General features: G+C 33.9%; 1 protein-coding gene across 1 annotated transcript; it reads left to right on the top strand.

The window, feature by feature from the left end:
* The first annotated feature begins 4,374 nt into the window (after nt 1-4,374).
* Nucleotides 4,375-17,121, top strand: LOC148123818 (contactin-4-like). Its single transcript, XM_087918715.1, has 4 exons — nt 4,375-4,472; nt 5,963-6,147; nt 14,686-14,822; nt 16,442-17,121. The coding sequence occupies exons 1-4, from the start codon at nt 4,375-4,377 to the stop codon at nt 16,598-16,600; spliced, it is 579 nt and encodes a 192-aa protein (XP_087774841.1). The 3' UTR covers nt 16,601-17,121.
* The last annotated feature ends 794 nt before the right edge of the window (nt 17,122-17,915 follow it).

Raw genomic sequence — 17,915 nt, forward strand, 5'->3', positions numbered from 1 at the left:
CTCTTCCTTCCCTCATCCTGAGAGCTTGGGTGAAAATTGTACTTAGAAATCTGCCACCTATACCCCCATTCTAAGCTCATGGGCCATAAAAATCAGGTGGCAGTCCATTGAGTTCTGTAGTAGCAATCTAAATGAACATTAAGTGAAATATGATAAGATTTGAGGCTTGAAGTAGTAATGTAATATAGTAAATTTGTATGTTAAAATTAGGCATCATAAAATAGCCCTTCTATTTATAGTCTTCATTTTCCTGTTCTACATTTCCTATAATCCATCTATTTAAATGCAATTCATTCATCAATATTCATATGTTAAGGCAGTTAATATAAAGGACCACTCTTTTGGGATGCAAAAAAGTAAATTAAAGGGCAATGAATGCAAACAAAAATAATATATGTTATAGGAGTATGACAGCTTTATTTGGATCCCTTTTTGAAAAACTGACATTTGCATGGCCAGTATATTTCAATATATAAGAGGAATTGGTTTCATTATATAGAGCATATGGTTATAAAATTAGTAGATTAAGTGGCAAATTCATCCATTTTTAATGTCCTGATTACATAAATAAGAACTATATAATCTAAAATGTTGGTGCTAGACCTATTACAATACTTAACACTCCTTATAAGCACAATGAATAACAAAAAGACAGAAAAAACTGCTATTCTTTGAGGGAAAAAAATCAAACTTAAAGAGATACTTAGATATCTCCATGGAAATATGACTTGATATCTGGAAAGTTATTAAAACTGTTATATATTACAGGTCTTGAGTAGTTCTCCTTGTTTTCGGTATCCATTCTTGAATGACTGTGCAAGACTCTAAATACTATTTATAGTATATAAATGCATTTATTTATCTATCAATAATATTTCATATCTGCATTTCATTTTTCATTCTGCTTCCAAACCAGCTTCTCAGAGGCCCTAGAAAGTATAACTTCACCTATTTCTTTGCACTTTTTTTTTGAAAACAATACTTATGTTTCTTTTTATTGTATGGCAGTTTCAAAAATAATTTCTTTAATCCATTGGTCAAGCTATTACAATATCAGGTGGCATTTTCTCCATGGGGAACTAAAATGTATCAAAACTGGACATTGCCAGGAAATGGTAAAAGTAGACTTATTGTTTAGACAATTCCTGGATCAATATAAGACCAGTTTGTGGCTTCTGTGCCGAGATGGTGTTTATCTAATTGCCCAAGTGCAAGATAAAAGGCCGTCTGTGTGGCATAGAATTTGTCAGAAAATAGTCTTTGCTCTGGTCTTTCCATAGTAAGAATTGTCTTCAAATTTAGGCTTGTCTTCCACAATCTTTTCTAAGTGTACTTTCAGCCAGTCCCCAATTAGCCTGTAAGTGCTGGGAGTAATCGGAGTGCAGAGAAAGAGTAACAATGGCAACAGGGGAGCCATAGCTTTAAAAATAACTTACAACTGATCATCCATTTCCTTCAATTGAAGTAGTTCCATTACTTTTCTCTGCAGAGAACAACTTGTTGGCAAAGTCCCTTTTTTATTTCCTGGGCAGCCTGAAATAGCAGACCTGTTTGGTGTCTCCTTTGTGCTGAAGGAAGAACCAAAACTTTAACGTTAGCTTTGTGACTACAGGGTCTCATCCAGATCAGGATTCTCTGGTGGTGTGAATGTAGACAGCTTAGCTACGTGTTTTGTGTATTATGTCAACTAACACAATTTATGGCATTAAACCATGCGCAGCCATTGAACAACCTGTTGACAAAAAATGAAAAGATATTGAAACTAAACAATGACAAGTTAATAGGGTGAATGAATAAGAAAAATGAATAAGAATAAGAAAAGCAAGGTCTCAAGGCTGTACAAGAGATAAACATGTAGATGGGGTAAATTGAGTGGAAAATCCACAACAGGACAGCCTGCCTGGCTCATCTGAGAAACTGGAGTAAGCCAGCATTAGGCCCTGAAATAGTGCTGCCAAACTCATGGGTAAGCAAAAACAGTCAGTGAGGAACAATGCAATCTGCGTGACTATAGCATAACACAGTATCTTTGCCAGTGAGATACTGCTCTATGAAATGTATAAGATAAGGTATAGTTATACAGAGATACAAAAATGAAACAGTCTTAGAATGTTACACAGAAACACCATAGCAATAGTCAAGAAATCAGCATTGTTGTTATAAGTTGCTATCCATAGCTTAAACACTACATAATGACAGGATAAGAGATGATCTACCCATGAAACAGATAAAGAACAAACATTTGAGGACCAGTCACCATGAAGACAATTTCATTTCAAAACAGCTGAGCAACAGCAGGACTCCTTGTTTTTTGTTCTTCAAAAGCCATTTGATCAGTGTGAATCTCTGTGTGTGAAAGAATGAATAGGGAACATCTATAATGCTTTAAGCACCAAATTACAAAGAATTGTGAAAAGGGAACATTCTCTGAGCCAGTTATAGCCTGCCCCCCCCCTCTGTGTGTGTGTGTGTGTGTGTGTGTGATGAGTATACTTTAATCATAAAATCGTAACATATTTGATGTTGTTATGATATTTGTCTTGCGTAATATTTATTGATTCCCAAAACAGACCTGATCTTTCAGCATTGGGGGAATAAACCAGTTAAATTTCAATGTTTTGAAATTCTGAAAGCTTCTCAAACTTAGATATGTGAGGCTCCCACATAATCAGAGATTTATCTAGATGGCTCCATTATTAGGGTGCCTTTTTTTTCTTCACTTAGAGTTTGGTATTTGGAGTTTTTAGAAGATTTATTAGTATGGGTTTTTATATTTGAATTTGCTGTTTTTATATTTTTTTGTTTTATCAATTATTGTGGACCACCCAAAGTTATCTGTTGTGAGATGAGTGGCTATATACCCTTGATTGAGAAATAAACAAACAAATAAACAAACAAATATGAATCTTCTTGAACTGGAAAATATCAACATAATCGTTTCTGAATATGATAGTGGAAGTTATAGCTTATTGTAATCTTAGTGTAATTCTATGTTATTCACTCGATGTACACCTATTAGAGTAACAGTTATATGAGTTAGTTTCTAAGAAATACACATCCCATAAACAAACAAACAATAAATAAATAAATAAGGCAATAGGAATTGCAATAAAAATAGCACTAAATATTGATAGACTTACACATCATATGATCTTTACTTGACATTTATTTTATACTTTGTCATGCTTCAGGTTTTTTTTGGGGAGGGGGGGTTGGTAACTCTTGTGGCATGTCAATTTTCAACAAACAAGATAGAAAAAAATGTTTTGTTCTTAGTTATTATTTTTTTCTTTATTCAAATTCAGTCTTGTTCTTAGCTGTTTTACTGGTTCCCTCTGCAGCTGAAGTAGCTTTGCATTCTTCAGAGTTCTAGGGTTAACATTCCATGCAGGAGGCAGCTGCTTTTATCTGTTTCCATGGATAAAACATCAACAGATCACTTTAGAGTATAAGCCAGCCAACAGGGGAGCATCCTCCATAAGCAGTCATAATGGCTCAAAATCAAAGATGCAGGGATTCCAGCTGTCTGAAAACTGTACTTTAGAAAATGATACTTTTGAATCTTAATTCCATATTCAATGCCTTACAATTGCAGTTTTCCTATTATACTTAATATTGAATTGATCCCTATAGGTGGACAAGAATAAATACAAAATTTATAATGTAATGCTCATGAGTTTATTCTCTAGGAAATCATATTAACCCCTAGTGGAATCAGTTTCAGCTTATGTTGACTGAGCATAAACACAACTTCTTATGCAAACCAATATTTAGATATATTTTATTCATGCAAAAGAATGAATATGATCAGTGATTTACAAAGGCAGTAAAACCTGTATAACTCCATTGAAGATAATTTGTCTCTTGGTATTATTTGGATCTCTGGTGGCCTATAGTTCCTCATTAGGTCTTCAAAAGGCACCGATTACATTTTATTAGCACTTTGCTGTTCATAGAAAGTGTGTGTGAGTGTTGTGTGTGTGTGTGTGTGTGTGTGTGTATATATATATATATATATATATATATATATATATATATACTTTCTATGAACAACAAAGCGCTAATGAAGTATAATCAGTGCCTTTTGAAAACCTAATGATTGATTGATACACACACACACACACACACACACACACACACACATGAGGACATCTAATCATTGACAGATTGCTAAGAGCTACAGGCCAATTTTTTCCCTAGCCAATAAATGGGAGACGAAGCCCTCACTGAGTGGCTGTTAGGTCTTCTTTGAAGTTAATAGATAAACTGTCATGTAATGATATATAAAATGCTACCAGTTAACTCTGGAATACTTGAGAATATGAACTGCAGAAATCAACCCAGTTTAGCATCTATTTTATATTCACAGGAGTGATGGGTGAATATGAGCCAAAAATCGAAGTGCAATTTCCAGAAACGGTTCCATCTGCCAAAGGAACAACTGTGAGGCTGGAGTGTTTTGCACTGGGAAAGTAAGTTTTTGCCACCCACACAGTGATACTGATATTATTTTCAGACAGTTACACAGTCTACCAAATTGGGAGAATTTTGTTTGACACAATTTATGTTTGCTCCAGGACTCTTTCAACAAATTGCTCATTTTCCAGTGCTATACAAATTGTCACTTCAAATAGTATAATCTTCCTGGAATCAAATTAAAGATCTACCTGCTTTATTACATCTAATCCATCAACCATTTAATCTAATAACAAAAGTTATTGATGTATGATCCTTTTCTAGATAGGCCACACAAACCAATTCAAAATATTATATAAATTGGATGCACAAAATAAATATTGAGGACCTGATGAATTGTATGCTAAAAATAACTTTGCAGAATTCCACAGCAGTGAGAAAATTCAGTGTCAGAAATTAACACAAAAATGATTTATTATAAGGGAACTATATTGCTGTTTGTCTACAATACAGACCTGGTATGTTGTGTCCCATTTCGATAAATCAATTCAGAATGTCTCCTTTCATGGTTATGCTTGATGGATCTATGATCTGTAATAAAAAATCAAATTCAGTGTATTCTATTACCTACTGTTAATAAAATCAGAGGAGACTTTCATTTTTGTAGCTTGTCATTGAGCTCCTAAACATATCATCTGGACAAATACATGATTGTTAGTTTCATTCCACAATATTGTCTTATATACGTAATGAAATTTAAAGTATATTTAATCACAATAATCTGTTTATACTTCTATTTATACATTTTGAAAAAATCAAGTTTTTATTACAATTTAAATTAATCATTGGTGACTTAGTGCCACTGCTTCAAGTAGATCTATTCTATGTAGAATCTTATATATACAAAATAGCCAATTTTATGACAGGAGTAAAACTTGTAAGTATGTTTTCAATGGAAAGGATACTTATCGTATTTCTGCAGGTGCTTAGCCCTACTCCTAGACACCAGCTTGTCCAACTCTGAAATATGTTCCATCATATCCCACACTTATTACTATATTTCAAATTTCTCTGTCAGCAAGGTTGCATTTATATTTTGTAGCCTATCATTAGTTTCTTATTGGAGAAGCTGGTCCATATTTTATAGGTTACAGGTTTCAAATAAGTTTAATGATGGATGAGGGATAGGTTTTGGAAAAATCATTCTTCTATTTGAAAAAGGCAATGGATATCTTTATGTCCAAATATATCACATTTCTGTTTATTGGAAAAATGTTATTATAGAAATGTTTAATTAATGGTATATGTCCCCAGAAAGAATAAAATAAATGCAGAATTGTATATGTAGTGGATAGAACCCTCTCACATAAATGTCAGAAAAGTACAGGCCCACAGGACATGTCCATTGGACACACCACTAAATATTTTGAGCTATGTGATTATAGGCAAAAATCATGACAAAGTTACATGACAATACATGTATAAATGTCATTTAAAATTACATAGTCTTTACCATCATATTTCCCCCTTTATTGTTCATAAATAGCCCAGTTCCTACAATCAGCTGGAGAAGAACAGATGGAAAGCAAATCCCCAAAAAAGCTCGGAGACACAAATCAAGCAGCATTCTCGAAATCCCCAACTTTCAGCAAGAAGATGCTGGCATGTATGAATGCGTAGCTGAAAATGTGAGAGGAAAGAACGTGGCCAGAGGCCAGCTAACATTTTATGGTATCCAGATTATTTATTTACCTGATTTTCATTATAGCTGAGGCCAAAATGCGGTAAATGCTTCGTTGCAATGTCAATGTTGATATTTCTCTTCACATTTTCTATTGTAAATAGGTTTGCTCAGCAAGTGTAATTTTACATAAAATAAAAACCTCTGAGACAGGCATATTGATTGAGGCTATGAAGTGTGGAAGAAGTAAAACGTATGTCATGAGACAGAAATTGGCCTAGTAAAAAAACCCAAAATGCTATTGTAAAGCAATTTATTCTGTTTTTCTTCATCATCTGTTAGAAAACATGCTGTTTTGAATAATCTTGGCAGTTCTGCCTTTAAACAAAATTAGGACTGCTTGTTTATTTCATTGCTCAAATCCTTATTTCTGGCTGATCTTTCATTGGTACCAGGTTTTCATCTCAAGATCCAAATGTTACTCTTATACCAACTTTTGTTAAGTACTTGTTATGATGAAAAGCTAATGAACTCTATATCTATCTTAAAGTTATGGTAGAACTCATTTCAGCAGTCCAGGATATTATAAGATGCTTATGACACAAGCATACAAATGTTTGTGTTATAAAAGTAAGTTAAGGGTAAAAACAGGCCTCAAGGCCAGATATGTTTCATCCCTCCCAGCTAAAAACGGCATTAGAAGGTTTTCTATAATCTGAAGCTATTTCTTCCCCTCCTTTCCAAAAGCGAAGAACTATATATGTATTTAGCCTATTGAAGTTTAGCTTACCTATTTTATCTCTAATTTTAAAGAAATGAGGGATAAAATTTGCTAAAACTGTTGGATAGCCAATAGCTTTATACAGAAGAAATAATGAATGAAAAAGAAAACAGCCAGAAATATTTTTTTTAAAAGGATGCTTCAGGTTGGTTCTTGTGTGAAAAATGGGCATGCTTTATTTTGGAAATAATTTATTTATTTTTTATTTATTTATTTTGATTTATCAATCTCTTACAAGATAATAGGTATAATTGTATACATAGTTCTGAATACATGAAATGGGTACATATAAGAAAAATAAAAGAAACAATACAACAGGGACAGTAGGCACATTGGTGTGCTTATGCACGCCCCCTACAGACCTCTTAGGAAAGGGATGAGGTCAATAGTAGACAGTCTAAGGTTAAAATTTGGGGGGGTTGGAGAAGAAATCACGGTCAGGTAGAGTATTCCAGACATTGACCACTCTGTTGCTGAAGTCGTATTTCCTGCAATCAAGTTTGGTGCAATTAACCTTGAGTTTGTATCTATTCTGTGCTCTTGTGTTGTTATGATTGAAGCTGAAGTATTCATTGACAGGTAAGTCATTGCAATGTATGATTTTATATACCATGCTTAGATCAGACCGAAGACGATGTAATTCAAGGTTTTCTAGGTCTAGAATTTCAAGTCTGGTGGCATAAAGTATTCTACAATGAGTAGAGGAGTGGAGAACTCTTCTTGTGAAATATTTCTGGACTTTCTCAACTGTGCTAATAATCAGATACGTAATGTGGGTTCCAGACTGATGAGCTGTATTCGAGTATTGGTCTAGCAAATGTTTTGTATGCTCTAGTTAGTAGTGTGATATTACCAGAGAAAAAGCTATGTAGGATTAGGTTAACAACTCTTAATGCCTTTTTGGCTATGTAGTTACAGTGGCTCTAACACTTAGATCATTAGAGATGAGTATCCCAAGGTCCTTTACAGGGCTTGGATCATCAACAAGGTCTTGACTATTCAGCTTGTATTTTATTTTCTGATTTTTTTGCCAATATGTAAGACAGAGCATTTATTTGTTGAGATTTGAAGTTGCCATTTGCTTGACCATTCTGATACATAGTCAAGGTCTTTTTGAAGGGTAGCAGTATTGTCTGTGGTATTGAACAGCTTTACATCATCAGTGAAGAGAACACAGTTGCCCTTAATATGATCACAGAGGTCATTTATGTAGAGTATGTAGAGAGTTTGTCCTAGAACACTGCCTTGGGGGACACCACTGTTGACAGGTACAGAATTTGATAGGACATTCCCAATTTTGACCATTTGTTGTCTGTTTGACAGGAATGCTTCTATCCAGTTATGCAGTTGTCCAGAGATACCATAAGATTTTGTTTTAGGAGTACTTTGTCGTGTACCACTAAATCAAAGGCTTTACAGAAGTCTATGTAGATTGTGTCTATTGCTTTGCCCTGATCTAGTTGTGTAGTCCATATGTTTTTGCAGTGTAAGAGTTGCAGATTGCAGGATAGTTTTTTATTGAAACCAAATTTTTTATTAGAGAGTAGGTTGTTTGTTTCTAAGTGGAGGATAATGGATTGCTTAATAATTGATTCCATGACTTTACAGGTGACACAGCATAAGGAGATTGGTCTGTAATTTTCAATTAGGCTGGGCTCTCCCTTTTTGAAGATGGGGATGACCGTGGCTTGTGACCATAGGTTAGGCAAGGAGCTGGTCCTGAAAGATTTTTCAAAGATTATGCTTAGAGGTTCTGCTATGGCAGTGGATAGCTTTTTTAAGAAGTAGCACATATTCCGTCCAGTCCAATAAATAGAGATGGTTTTAGATTGCGTAGTGCATTACTTGTTTGCGTAGTAAATTACTTGTAGTGCTTTTTCAACATTGTCTTCTGTAAAATCGATATGTATTAGATCATTGTAGTTTTCTGCGATTCGGCGAGGAAATACTGGCCATGATCCATTGCTGTTTACAAATACTGAGCCAAAGAATGTATTAAAGATGTTGGCTTTAATGGTGTCGTCATTGCAGTCTTTTCCATTAGGTCCTATCAGGGGTGGGATGGACCTTGAGTCTTTTAGTTTGTTGTTTACAAAATTGTAAAAAGCGTGGGTGGAATTGGTGTGTAGGTTTTCCTCTTGTTTAATGTGATAATTGATGCATTCAGTCTTTATCTGGTGGCATAAATTTTTGTATCGGATTTTGAAGTTGGCAATGTGACCAGATTTGTTTTTCCGCCAGAGTGATCTCTTTTTGGATTGAAGTTTTCTTATTGTTATGGGTAATCTATTTTTGTGTTTGTTTTTTGTTTTGGGAGTTGTTATTGGTACATATAGTTTGATGACTCTTTTGACTTCAAGTAAAAATACGTTGTAATGGTCTTCTACAGTATTGCATCCAGTGAATAGAGATTGCCAATCAAGGAATGAGAGATCGTTGTCTATAAGATCATAGTTGCCTTTTTTGAAGTTATAATTGGGGATTACATCATTGTGATGATTTTTGTGTGGGCATATGTTGAGACAAAATCAATCATTTTGTAGTCACTGTTGGAAAAGGGTTCTTTAATTTGTATTCCATAAATTAAATTCAAACTATTGCAGAAGATGAGATTGAGGCAGTTGTTAAGTCTAGTGTTGTTGGTTACTAGTTGTTCTTCTCCCAGATTTGTAACAGCATTGTAGAAGGTTGCATGTATGGGTTCAGTTGTACATTCGTTTAGGGTCCACTTAATATGAGGTAGATTGAAGTCACCAAGAAAGATAAAAGTGTGTGGGCAGGATGTTGCCCATGTTAGTAGTGAATTTAGCTTGTTTACATGTTCAATATCATAATCAGGGGCTCTGTAACATAGTAAGAATCGAAATGTGATATTTAAGGATAGTTCACAGATGATTGTCTCAGGAAGAACAAGCTCCTGGGTAACTTGGATGATATAATGTGTAAGCTTGTCTATAGCTAAGTGTCTCCTTCCATTATGGAGAAAGAGCAAGTCAGGTAATGATTTGAACTACACAGGTTAGAGTAAAAGAAAGAAAAATAAGATTAAACTGAGGAAAAAAATGATAGAAAACAAGGAAATGTCTACCTGACCAACATGAGGGATGTTACATACAGAAATGCAAAGCTTGCTTTAGAGGGAAGATAAGAACATTAAACCTCTCTACTAGAATTTTTCAACTTCCACTCTTCAAAATCAGTGGATGTAAAGGCACAGAAAAGGGTGTGTGTGGCTGAAATCCAAAGAAAATCAAACATTTGCAAGATTATTATTATTATTATTATTTGCTAAAATTGGGCAATGCAATTTCAGAAGTTCCAAGAACACAAAAACAAAAGCCAAACTTAGATATGCCTGAGGAAATAAGGAATTTTCTCATTCTCTTACAATTTTTGTATTGCTTTTTTTTAAACCTGATACATACTTGTTTTCAAGGGCAATTCCCATTGACCCCAGTGGAGGATTGCTTTGAAAAGCAAAGAACATTAGAAAAGCTTTAGGAGCAGAACTACAATTTCAGCTTGAAAGAATCATAATCAGGAAATACTTACTTACCAGGATGTATACCTGTCAGATTAGCAAGCCACTTAAATAATGGGTTGATAACATCCATAGGCAGTTTGAAAACATGTTTGTGACATTTATAAGTAGCTTGAAAACCAAACTAAAGATTGTTCAGAAACAACTCCTTATAGAATCAGACTGTGATGCTAAAAGTGATACCATAAGATTCATTTCTGGATCCAATACTCTTTAACATTTCATTAATGACTAATAATCACAAAGTGATGGGAAAAACTCAAAAGTATAGGATGGGGAATATCTGGCTTTATAACAATTTGAAGGACCTCCAAATTGGAATTGATCTGAACCTTAATTTGAGTTACTAGAAACCCTGCAGTAAACAAAAAGGTAAATGCAGTTTTAGATGTATACTTTCCAAATCACAGAAAGTAACTGTTTTATTTTGTTTTCCATTGATTGGATTAAAGGTTCAGACAAACTGGTGCAGAAAAGACCTCCACCATTCTAGCTTCCTTTCCTTCCTATTCTTAATTCAGAAGTCTTAATTTCAATGTTTATATATGCCAAAAAGGAGTACCATTTTGCAAAATGCAAAATCTTGCCAAAAAGGGGGGAAGAGTGGTCAGGTTAAAATAGACCCAAAAGAATAACATTTTAATGATCAATTTGGACCAATAAATAATTTTGTCCTAGTTGGAATAGCAATGCTTACAACTTACACCAAATTTAGCCCGCTGGCAATGCAACCCTCCAGTTTCATTTTTCTCATTAGTTTCACAGCCAGTCTTTTAGTAACCATCATTGAGAATATCTAGGAACGTATTCCTTTTCATTTATTGAGACTGCATGAGATTGATCAAAGGCATCCATCATTACAGCATTTTTTTTAGCTTTGAATGCCTTCATGATTTCTTTCTCCATGGAAATTGTACCATAAAATTGCTCGTTTTCAGCCATATGGCTAGGATGCCAATTCTGTGTCTCCAGCTCTGGATTAATTTTAGGCCTAGCACTCTTACTCACAAAGGTGCCACAAAGATTGTTTTTCTTCTCCGATGTCTTCAGACTTAAAGATATTATTAAATCTGATCTTTCCCTAGAATATAAATGAGTTGCTATAGTATTCTAAAGTTTTACTTTTTTACTTTAGTATTTTTTTTAATTGTTGATGTGAATAACACATTTTTTTCATGCAGGCCAAGTTTCATCTTTTATACTATAGTTATAAATAAATGACCCTAACCCAAATTCTAGTTTTAGTCTTCTTAAACTTAAAAGTCAGTAACAAGGATTTGTATTTCAGCTAGAACTACAGTGGGAACGCTTATGAGTCCCATGGAAATGACTTGAGCTAATTTTGGAAGACCTGATCCTGAACTTTTGAAACTGCATCAAGAGTGATTTTGAACGACTGCAATTGTATACATTCCAAAGGGGGTAAAAACTGATTGCATCTCTAGCCAGAGCTTCAGAAAAGTCAAAGTAGCTCATTCTACATTCCTTTGGTGTGAATGTGTGCATAATGAGAGTATTGAACATTATGAAGTGTGACTGATATGGTGAAATTTTCTGTGAGCACAGTGTATATAAATTGAGACACTGTGAAGCAATCAAGTACCATGAACAGAATGCTTTTTAGTATTTAATTTAGTAGCAGATCTGAAAGTAGAGAGATAGTAGTGTTATTTCAAAAAGCTAAAGTCTTGCTGGACTGTTGCCATATGAAAAGATCCCTTACCTAAACATTAAATGTCCACTTTTAGGCTGCCTAAACACTATTGGTCAATTAATTTTGCCTAACATTCATATACTTGTAAGGAAGACATAACAATATTGATTCAAGTCAAGGAAAGATTAAGATCACCACAAAAATCTTACTAGTTGTCTGTCAGCAATCAGACATAAAACTTATTTTACTCTTTAACATTGCCATTCCTCCTCCTTGCAGGCTAATTTTTAAATCATTTTAATAGATCATGTTTATTTTTAACAAACAAGAGAGACCAATGACCCTTGGCTTTTCTTGATTGCAGAAGATTAAACAAATTGAATAAATAAATACCTGGCTTAATGGAGCCAAGTAAACAAGAAGAAAGTGAAACCCAAGTATTTTAAAGCAGAATTTCTATAGTACACTAGCCAATTCCAAGGAAGAGAAAAAATAAATTAAATTTTGTGAGAGTCCATAGATGCAAAATAACAATTCAGTCCAAAATTAATATAATACAAAATTATAATAATCAAATTTGTTGTGAACAAAAGGTCTTAAACTTTTCTTTATGATATATTTTTCTTGTTGCTTGCATCTGTCTAGCATGTGATAAAAAGTGTTATGAGTATTGTTAAGAGTAACAGAACTATTAAAATGTATTTTTGTTGTTTGAGAATTATTGTTATCCAACAAGAAATGTTGAAAACAGAGATGGATTTAAAATTATAGCTTCATGTTGATAAAATTTAAGTTGTTAATTTGGCATTCTTTTATCTGGTTAAATATAGATGTAATAATATAAAATATCCAGTTTATTGGAGACCTCTGCTGGTATTATACATATATCCTCATATTTTTGTTATGGATTACAAATATTTATATGGACCTTAATTATTTCCCATTTTATAAAATAACTAGTTGTCTAGTTGTTTTAAAATATCCCATTTTATTCATCAGGATTTGTGTTACCTGCAACCAAGGTAATGATAGTCTTTTAATTTTAAGATACATGTTTCCGAAACCTACTTTATATTATTTACCTGCAAATAGTTAGATACAGTGTATAATGGAACTATAAAATATAACCAACCACAAGAGTAGCCATGTAAATCCACAGGAAAAAAAAGTCTGTTGATTTTAAAGTGGCTTGATTTTGCCCATTTATTTTCAATTCAGATTCACAGAAAGTATTTTCTGATTTTTGTTCTAAGTTCTACTTTGACCTTATGAGTGGTACAGTGGCCTAGAGGTAGAGCTCTCGCCTCACAATTAGGAGGCTGTGAGTTCAATCCTAGGTAGAGGCATATATTCCTCTCTCTGGGCATGATGAGAATATATATCTGCTGAATATAACTGCATTGGCAACAGGAAGGGCATCCAGCCAGTAAACACTCAGCTCCATTCAGTTCCCCAGATTCCACCCCACAGGGAATTATGCAGTCATTAAAAGAAGATGACTTAATTTGATCCTATAATTGTGTATTTTCACAATTCTTATCGCTGTTTTTGGATTTGCACAATCCAATTTAATTTTTTATCACATTTAAACTGCTGTTTTCTTCTAATGCTAAATTAGTTTTTACTATTTTTTTCCACATCCATACTACTCTTCTATTGTTTATGTTTCCCTGTACAAATTACAATTTTGAGATTGAAACAACTGTTGAAAATAACAGTTTAATAAACACAACAGTTTAATAAACACATTCTGTTACTTACAACCTAAATATAGCCTCACAAATCATTTTGCAAGGGGCACTACTGTTGTCTTAATATTTCCAGTTTAATAATAATATTCTACAGGATTTGATCCATGTATGATATATTGCAATATAGATTTCAGAGGGAGCTTTATTCCCCCTCGTATAATGAAATATTTTGTACTTTCGTGCACTCTTTATCTTGCAAATCATATGCATAACAAAAAAAATTATCTGTAGAAATAATTGACATGTATAGATAACATTAATAAAGCAAGGCAAATGTTTACTGGTTTAATAGATTTGGTTTTTCCCCCCCAGATATCTCAGAGATTCTGCTTTATTGCATTATTACAAATATCATTATAGATTATTAGATTAATTGCTTGTATACGGTAGATATACCCATGAAAGCCAGTTTGGGACAGGGGTTAAGGCACCATGTTAGAAACCAAGGGAATGTGAGTTTTAGTCCCAACTTAGGCACAAAACCAGCTAGGTGACCTGGGCCAAACATTCTCTCTTAGCCCTAGGAAGAGAGCAGTGGTAAACTACTTTAAAAATCTTGCCAATAAAACTGCAGACTTGTCCAGTCAGTTAGCAGACATCAAAGCTGATATACCCAGGTTAAACAATCCCACTACACCATTGCAGTCTTCATGCTGTATATCTTCAATGTATAGAAGTGACCAAAGTCAATTTTTTAAAGATTATATATAAACTGTTTTCATGGAAAAATAGCAATCTGACCTTAAGCTCACATTTCTTTTCTTTAAGAAAAGCATCCATTGGAATAGATTTATTTGTACAATCATAGCAGAGAAGAAATAAACGTTACTCAGATAAATATCCCTGTACTCTTCCTTACAGCTCCTCCCAACTGGAATCAGAAAATAAGTGATATTCAAGTGGCTATAGAAGAAAGCATCTATTGGGAATGTAAGGCAAATGGCAGACCGAAGCCTTCTTATAGCTGGCTGAAGGATGGTGAACTTCTTCTCCCTCAGGTACAAGCAATCTTCCAAATATGGATGCTCTGAGGTTGGGGATTAAGTTGCAAGGATTTGTTTTCAACATTACTAAAAAATAAAAACAGCAGAAACCACATAGTCTTAAGGTTCCATCTGTCCCATTGCAAGACTTGTTGTCGTGCTGAGTGAATGTCACAAGATTACCTTGAGCTTTCCATATAGTTAAAACAATGTCATTCAAGTCATACTTTTTGAAAGACAAGAATCACTCTGGAGCACCTAATTTTCAACCAATGTTCAGCAAATGTTAGGTATTTAAGTGCCATTTTCTCCCTTTGACAAACATTTCACAGAATCAATTGGAACTGAGAAGCTGTGGGATTCCTTTCCAGGGCATATTTGCTTTGAGGAGAAGAAAGATACATAAAATGGCTGCACATTTTTCAATTGCTGTGACGCCACAGGCAAACGAAATATCGCCTGGAATAAAACCTCTCTTAAGTGCTAACTGTGAAAAGCAAAAATGGGAATATAGCTATTCAGGCTATAAACCTCCTTTTTTCCTCCCCTGTTTTTTAGCCTGTAAGTTTTAATTGAACTTTATGGAATGTAAACAAGCTCGCTAGTCTGTATCCGTTTCACTTCTATGGACCTCTGCTGACATGGCCAAGGAGGGAATTGACTTACCATTAGCAGTGTCACACAGAACTATCTAAGGATTAATGAGCTATAGAAAGAAAGGAAAAGATTTTATCGGCTCCCATCTATTTCTAATCTCACCAAAGGAGATCATTCCAGCCTTGATTGTCTCAATTTTAAGGGCAAAAACTAAACAAATTGCAAATTGCTGTCACCTGCGTGTTGTGAAACTGTTGTTGCCTAGATTCAATAAAATAAAGACTGTACAACATTACATTTCAACTCCACCTGTGAGAAGGAGCCCAACATCTTTTAAAGATTATATTTGTTACATGTTAAGATTTGCTAAAACACACTTTCCTATTGTGTAGAGAAGCACTCTGCTGCTTTTATTGTTGTTGTTGGTATTGTGAGTTCTTTATCCTTAGGCTGAACCCTGATTGCCCATTCTTTTGTGCCATGTGCTAATGTGACTTTCTTCATGCTGATCACTAGCAGATGGTTCTGAATTTAAACCACATTAAATTGAAATAAGGATTATTAAAAGATTATTATTTATATCTTTGGGGTATAACAATTTTAATCTAGTGGGGTGCATACAACTGCTTTGCCCCACTGAACATGATTACTTTTCCATTAACCTTCAAGGGAAAAGAAAGCTGAATTTCTAAAGAATATGTCAGGCTGAGTTATGCCATAGGACCACTGTAGTTTTAGATTCAGATAAATGGGCTTCAAAGAATTATTAATCAAAATAGTTCAGATGCCCCATTACTGAGAACAAGAATGAACCTTGGTATTAATCACAATTCAGTATTGCTTTTCCCCTTTAAGATGATTTGAATTTTGTTAGCAAAGATTCCATTACACCAATTATTTATGAATTTGGTTTTTTTTCAACTCTAGTATTGACACCACCTACCTGTTTGACATTTAAAGTAATGTCATTGCAGGAATATATAAATGCCTAAGTACATTTTTTTTACATTTCTGTTATTCATTTAACTATTTTGCAGGAAAGACTTCAGATAGAACATGGAACACTTACCATTCCCAGCGTGAATCTCTCCGACACTGGCATGTATCAATGCGTGGCAGAAAATAGATATGGAGTCATCTATGTCAGCGCAGAACTGAGCGTAATTGGTGGGCTCCTTTTACTTAAAAGCTATTGAAAAGTTTCTATTGCATCAAATTGTTTTATTACCTCTAATAAAGTCATTAATTAATGTTATATTAACTAAATTGCAGAAAAGTTGATCCAAAGCATTTTCTGAAAGTTAGTGGGAATGATTGCTCCTCCTATATGTGAAATGTTTATATATCATATTTTACTACTATTTATTTTTAGAACAATGATTTGCTTCTTTGCAACAAAAGAAGTTTATTGTATATTATCTAACATAAAGATGGACATGTGGGATCCACTGCATGTGAACACAGATACAAACACATATACAAACTCAGTTTTAGAACATATGCTGACATTTGATTAATGTGATACACGTATCTATAGTTTCCCCTTTTCTATTTTATTTGTTTGCTTGCTTGTCTTTTTTGCTTGTAGTTTTTATGGAATCTTTCTTTCTTCTTTCTTTTTTTCTTTTCTTCTTTCTTTTCTTTTTTCCTTTCCTTTTTTCTTTTCTTTCTTTTTGCATTTTGCAATTATTTTATTACTTACTGTAAAACTTTCTAATAACTCAATAATAAAATATTTGAATTGATTATATTTAATTCACTTAAAAACAATTATTTGATTGTTCCCTGTGTATAGCAATTAATAATCAGTCTCTTCTGCTGCATTCCTAAACACAATTTAATAGTAAATTATAGATACGATGACAACTTTTAGAGATGCTTAAGAGTTGCATATAGCCTTATAGTCTCTGTTCTACCTTTATGTGATTACTGAAGCCTTAGTTGAGTGTAGTGTTTATCTGGACAGCAATAATTCTATGATGGATTATTAAATGATTAGAGTAAAACCTCAACAGGTTCTGGCAAGGGGTCAATTGCCACTTTAGTGGATTTATCCTAATTGGGCAAGATCTTTTTTATCTTATTTATCTAACTGGGCAAGGACAAGATCTTTTCTTACAACCTGGTGAGTTTGTTTTACATGCTTTGGAATACCAAACAAGAATTATTGTACTTTGTGTCTGCATATTTGCAAATAGTTTGAAATATTTGTCCTGCTATAGCTAAAAATGATATTGGAGGATGGGAGGATCAGCAAAAATGGACCCATCTGGGTAGAGTTTGATCACGGAATTGGTTCTCTGCAAACTTGAAATATGATCCATAAAAGGGATCATATCCTTCTATTCCCTAAAGTGGTTTGACTTTTTTCAGACTTCTTTGTGAATCCCCAAAACAGCTCTGCTGCTTTAAGAGTCAGGATGACTTTATTTAATGTATTCCTTAAAATAACAGCACCTCTTTATTTCCTAAAAAGAGCTGTGCTATTTTAAGGAATATCAGAGAGGTCCT

This window comes from Pseudonaja textilis, unplaced genomic scaffold (assembly GCF_049901715.1).
Source record: "Pseudonaja textilis isolate UNSWEBS1 unplaced genomic scaffold, rPseTex1.2 PTEXCTG248, whole genome shotgun sequence".
Lineage (NCBI taxonomy): Eukaryota > Metazoa > Chordata > Lepidosauria > Squamata > Elapidae > Pseudonaja > Pseudonaja textilis.